The sequence below is a fragment of the Cicer arietinum genome, chromosome 6 (genome assembly GCF_000331145.2).
Source record: "Cicer arietinum cultivar CDC Frontier isolate Library 1 chromosome 6, Cicar.CDCFrontier_v2.0, whole genome shotgun sequence".
In the NCBI taxonomy this organism is placed as follows: domain Eukaryota; kingdom Viridiplantae; phylum Streptophyta; class Magnoliopsida; order Fabales; family Fabaceae; genus Cicer; species Cicer arietinum.
Genome location: NC_021165.2, coordinates 4,803,490 through 4,809,201, shown reverse-complemented (window position 1 = coordinate 4,809,201; position 5,712 = coordinate 4,803,490). Strand labels below are relative to the sequence as shown.

The following is a 5,712-nucleotide window of genomic DNA, read 5'->3' as shown; positions in this document are numbered from 1 at the left end:
ACTCTTTCCACACCCTTCAAACTTGCATCTCTTGCCTCCTCCGTGGCGGACACAGTGATCAGTCCTTCCTCTGGCACTCTTTGTGCAGCCTGTTACAGCACACCTCTTTCCACCCCCATGTGCCACACAGAAATTGGTACCTCCATGAACACTTTTAGTGCAAACTCCACCACCCTGGTATGTACAGCGTTTCCCCCCACCATGACCCTTACAAAAGGGGGTGCTCCCCTCAGCACCCTTGGTGCACCCTGGTGCTGTACACCGTTTACCCCCACCATGTGCTTTGCAAAACATGGTGCTCCCCTGGGCCCCTTTTGTACATCCAGAAACTTGGCATCGACGTCCCCCACCATGTGAGATGCAGAGACCTGACAGACCTTCAGCACTCTTGGTGCAATTTTCTTTTTGGCACCTCTTGCCACCACCATGCCGGATACACAGTCCAGATTTTCCTCTGGCAGCTCTAGAACAACCATCATGACTGCATCTCCGGCCACCACCATGGGCAATACAGAAATCTGTCCGTCCTTCTGCACTCTTGGTGCAACCAAGGTATTCACACCGCCTGCCGCCTCCATGGGCCTTGCAGTACACTGTACGACCCTCGGCTCCTTTGTGGCAGCCAGGTTTCTGACACCTCCTACCACCTCCATGAGATATACATCGTCCAGAAGCACCTCTGGCTCCCTTTCCACATCCCTCAACTTGACATATCTTGGAATTACCGTGGCGATGTGGTGGCTGATGCTGATGTGTTATTCCAGAAGTGCACGTGACTGATCTGGTTGAGGAGAGGTCCAGAACAATGGGACTATGATCAAGCTGCTTTGGAGCCTGATTAAAAAGGATACTGGCCTCTGTATTTAAGGATGGCAAAACAAGCCCCGGCTTCCAACTGCATGACGTTGATCCCTCGTCTGTATTTTGCGTCCCACTGAATACCGAGGCCATCTCCATATTTAATTGAGGTAATGATCGATTTAGATGAACACTTGTAATATCTGACTCGCATGGTCCTGTGGAAAGACTCAACTCCAAATCAAACTTTGGTTGCAACTCCAATGTCTTCATATTTGAATCAAATGATTTCTTCAGGCTATGTACCTTCTCACAGCCGAGATTCAGAGTAAAGTCCAGTTCAATATCCATAGATGATTCCTCATCAATATCTTTGCCTGAAGACATAGCAGTGCAAGCAACAGCTGAACTTCCCTTGCTGTCCGATGAGCTGGTTGAAAGCCCAAGCCCAAGTGACAAGGAAGAGCCAACTCTCTGACCCATACATCCATCAATTAAATCCCACTTCCTTTTTGTTCCCCTAGAGGAAGCCTTATGGGAGGGGATTGAAAAACCCGGGGAATCAAGTCGTAACACAGTATCAGTGCCATAATAATCAGATGCACTTCCCTCAACTTGCATAGAATTGCCCAAAATCTTGAATGCATTTGCAGAATTATGAACAGGAAATCCCAGGTGCTGGAACCTTGATTCCATAAAACAACTGCAGAAATAAATATCTAACCCTATTTATCAATTTCAATAGAACGGCTTGCCTGAATTCCGGGCAAAAAAAAGAAAAAGAGATGTATATCTAAAAAGTTAGGGTTAGATGTGTCCACAAGAGTGTAATGCACCGCCGCTGACAAATCCTGAGGTATCACGTCGATCCATTTAATATATATAGAAGGATTAAACTGAGATTGAGTTTATCAGCTGTTAAAAGTGAAAATTAACCCAATAACATCTGACTCCTTCCAAAACCCACAGGGGAAGCAATCATCCTGTTGACAATAAATCATGGTCAGAACTCGAACTTCAGCCAGAATAAACACGGTTGCAGAGACATTTGACATCATTCAGCATCAATTTGTATTTAAATGGGTAATACAAGTATAGGAAAGCAACAGCCAGATAATTTATGAACTTATGATTTCCAAACACCAAACACCAGACATTCAATGGCACAAAATAAGGAAAATACTTCAAATCTAAAACAGAAAAACTTTGTTTTGAATAACTTTCCAACATGTTCTCCAAACAAGTTGAAATCTGAGATGAAACTAGAGTTGTCGATCATAGACCGCGGAAAAACAGCGGTTTGTTCAAATTTTGCTACACATTGAATAGTAGTTATTTGACAATATTTTATATTAAATAGGGATTTGTTCAAATTTCATGAGTCGATAAGCTATAGCCGCTATTTAATGACACTGGATAAAACATAAAGAACACTGATTAATGTATCCATACAATAATAGCATATTAATAAATGAGCAAGGCACATAACCTCGGTTTGTAACAGACCAAAGGAAAGGGAATATAAATTCATACCCGCACTTCCTGATTCTATTTGAACAGAACCTCAAAGGGAAAAAATAACCAATAATAAATAAAATTCAACACCATAACCAAAATTCCAGAGGTTGAATTTTTTATTCAAAAAACTGGAATGGATAGCAAAAATCAGAGAGATAGCAGAACTCCAAGTCCAACACTTGAAGCAATCAGAAAATTTTCTAACATAAGATAGTATGAATAATGCAGCCCTTAATCAAACAATCAGACGCAACTAAAATTCGTTAAAACCATCCATGAGAAGAGGGCTAGTTAACGCGACTAACAGCAATTAACTAAAATAATAAAAGACCTTCTTTATATGCACAAAAATAATTTTAAAAAAAAAATCAAACATATCATGGGGAAATAGAGCAAAACATTCAATAAAACCGGAAGATTGCAGAGAATTAAAAACCAATGTTCGAGTTAGAATCTGAAACTTCAACCAAAAAATAGAATGGCAGAAAGAAAGATAGATAGCACGGAAGTTGAAATATCTAGTACTAATACTATGTATCAGAATATGCTGAATTTGATCCCATATAGATGAAATTTAATTTAATTAAGGTAGAAAGAAAATAATTATTTGTTTATGAATTGCAATGAAAAAGGGAAGGAGGACAAATATTTCAATTTTCACCGTTATAAATTTTCTAAACTTTGAAAACTCGTAATTTTCTATCAAAACCAAAATCCCGTTATTAAAGAGTTGAGAAGATAAATAAAAAACTCATAATTCTCGACTCCTTGAGTAGAATTCAAGATAAAAATAAATAAAAATGAAAGGTAACTGAAATGAAAAATAATTTGCTTGCGTATGACGAGGTTGAAGGAGAAATTAGTTGGAACAAAAACAAAAAAGAATAGAAATTGAATAATAGAGATCAAAAGGAGAATTACCTACTTAGGCTGTCGAATCGATAAGAGATAAATTTGGATTTGGATTAAGAGAAGCGGATATCTAGGGTTTTGAAATTGGATAGAGAGTGAGAGAGAGAGAGAGAGAGAAGAGAGAAAACGCAAAGATGCCGACAGAGAAGAGAAGAGAATGGGTGAAGAAAGAGTGATGAAGCAATAAGGATGAAGGGGCGCGTGTTTACTGTTAGAACTGTGGGCGTACGCTACAGCCAAATTTAATGCCAGCTTCTAGGGTTTACATTTTTTTTTTTTTCATAATACTATTGTTTTTTTGAAAAATAAACAAAAGACAAAAGAATAAACACAATTTTTTTTGGAAAGAACAATTTATTTTTGTTTAAATTCTAATTTTAAAATAGTTAGAATTAAAAATATAGTAACAAATTTAGTAGTGAGACCTTTTTCTTTGACCAGATTTTATTATGACCAAACAATTAGAAGTGAAACCTAGCTATGCAATCATTTTGCTCAATATCAAGTGTTTACTGTTGTGAGGTTAGGTGTATCATTACCATATAATTTTAGAAAATAAATTGTGTATTCTAACATCTTAGTTTAACAAAGATAGAAGTAAAATAATTTAAAAAATTGAAGATTTTGAGGCTATTATATAGAGTTTGTGCACTGTATCATCAGCGGATGCGAGTGAAATGAAATTTTTAAATTTTAGTTTAGTTTGTCGGAAATTGTAAATTTTTTTTTTATCTTTTTTGTAATTTGTCAAGATATATAAATATAAGTTAAATATTTAAAAAATTTAAAAATCTTATTTCTTAATTAATAGTCGACAACTTAATGTTTATTTGTAGAGTTCTGTTTTTCTTCTTAGACACAAATTTACATTAAATTTTTGCAACAAATTAGTTGGTTAATTAATTTTAACATGTGAATAAGTATGTTCAATAAAGATTTAACTTCTCTAAAGTAAATAGTTGTTAAATTGAATAAATAAACAGTTGAGATTGTAATTATCCGTGATTAGTTATACATGTGCATTTAATAGTAACCATTAATTTATTAATCAACGATCGGCATTACTCATTTTATTATTTAAAGTGAGTTGTTCGTTTTAGAGGAGTATGATTCATTCAATAGATAGTAGTAGATGAATATAACAAGATGTCACAACACACTAACCATCAACTGAACAAAGTTAACCATAATTTATAAGTATTCAAAGATACATATAGCCATCAACCAATCAAATTATGTCAATAACCATAATTTGTGTTAACATATACACTTGAAATTTGTGGTTAAATACATTCAAAATTATGGCTAATTTTGCTTAGTGAAATAGGTCGTGAGGTGTGACACTTTGTTATATCTATTAACCACCTACTAAATATGATTTACTTAAAAAAAATAAAATAAAAAACTAAATGTAACTAACTACATATGTCGGTCATGAGCATGTGTAGGGTGTGCGGCCACACATGGTTCTAAATTTCTAGGGGCACAATAGATAGTAAATTGAGTTGTTTGTTTTAGAGTAGTATGATTCATTCAATAGATAGTAGTAGATGAATATAACAAGATGTCACAACACATTAACCATCAACTGAACAAAGTTAACCACAATTATAAGTATTCAAAGATACATATAGCCATCAACCAATCAAGTTATGTCAATAATCATAATTTGTGTTAACATATACATTTGAAATACGTGGTTAAAGACATTCAAAATTATGGCTAATTTTGTTTAGTGAAATAGTTCGCGGTGTGTGACACTTTGTTATATCTATTAATCACATACTAAATATGATTTACTTGAACAAAAATAAAATAAAATTAAATTAAATGTAACTAACTACCTATGTCGATCATGAGCATGTCTAGGGTGTGCAGCCACACATAGCTCTAAATTTCTAGGGGCAAAAAAAAAATTATAATAGTATAAAAAGTTATATAATAAAAAATGTAGTATAAAATATTATACATATCGTAACACGATGTCAAAATTTTAAAGATTCAATAATTTTTATTCTTGAACTCTAGGTTTAAACTTTTAAATTTATAAACTGTTGGATTTTTATTGTTGAATATGTAAAAAAAAAAATGAGGGACCTTATATTTTAGCCATATACTAATATTAGAACCCTAATTTTTTTTTTCTTTCTCAATTATTTTACTCTTATTACTCTTTGGTTCTTAAATTAAAAATAAAAAATAAAATAAAATAAAAATAAAATACATTTCATTTTCCTTAATAACTTTCTCTACTGACAATTATATGTCCCTAAAGATAAAGTTTTATAATTTCTTCAATTTTTCATGTTTATATATTTATAAGTTTATTAAAACAATAGTAATGATTTTACAAGTACATAGATAAATAATTGACATGATATTGAGATGTTATTTTACCGTAGTAGTCCGACTACTACCACATGTTCGTGTTCGTATTGATAGATACATTGTATAACTATTTTTGTTAGAATTATATTGTAATTT

General features: G+C 33.6%; 1 protein-coding gene across 1 annotated transcript in view; it reads right to left on the bottom strand.

Moving 5' to 3' along the window:
* LOC101508470 (uncharacterized) overlaps nucleotides 1-3,453 on the bottom strand; it is a 4,534-nt gene extending 1,081 nt beyond the window's left edge. Inside the window, exons 1-2 of the mRNA XM_073370046.1 lie at nucleotides 3,238-3,453; nucleotides 10-1,781 (exon numbers count right to left, since the gene is read on the bottom strand). Of these exons, the coding sequence (XP_073226147.1) occupies nucleotides 10-1,494 (1,485 nt within the window). The 5' untranslated portion in view covers nucleotides 1,495-1,781; nucleotides 3,238-3,453. The remainder of the gene's footprint in view (nucleotides 1-9; nucleotides 1,782-3,237) is intronic.
* Nucleotides 3,454-5,712: the final 2,259 nt, after the last annotated feature.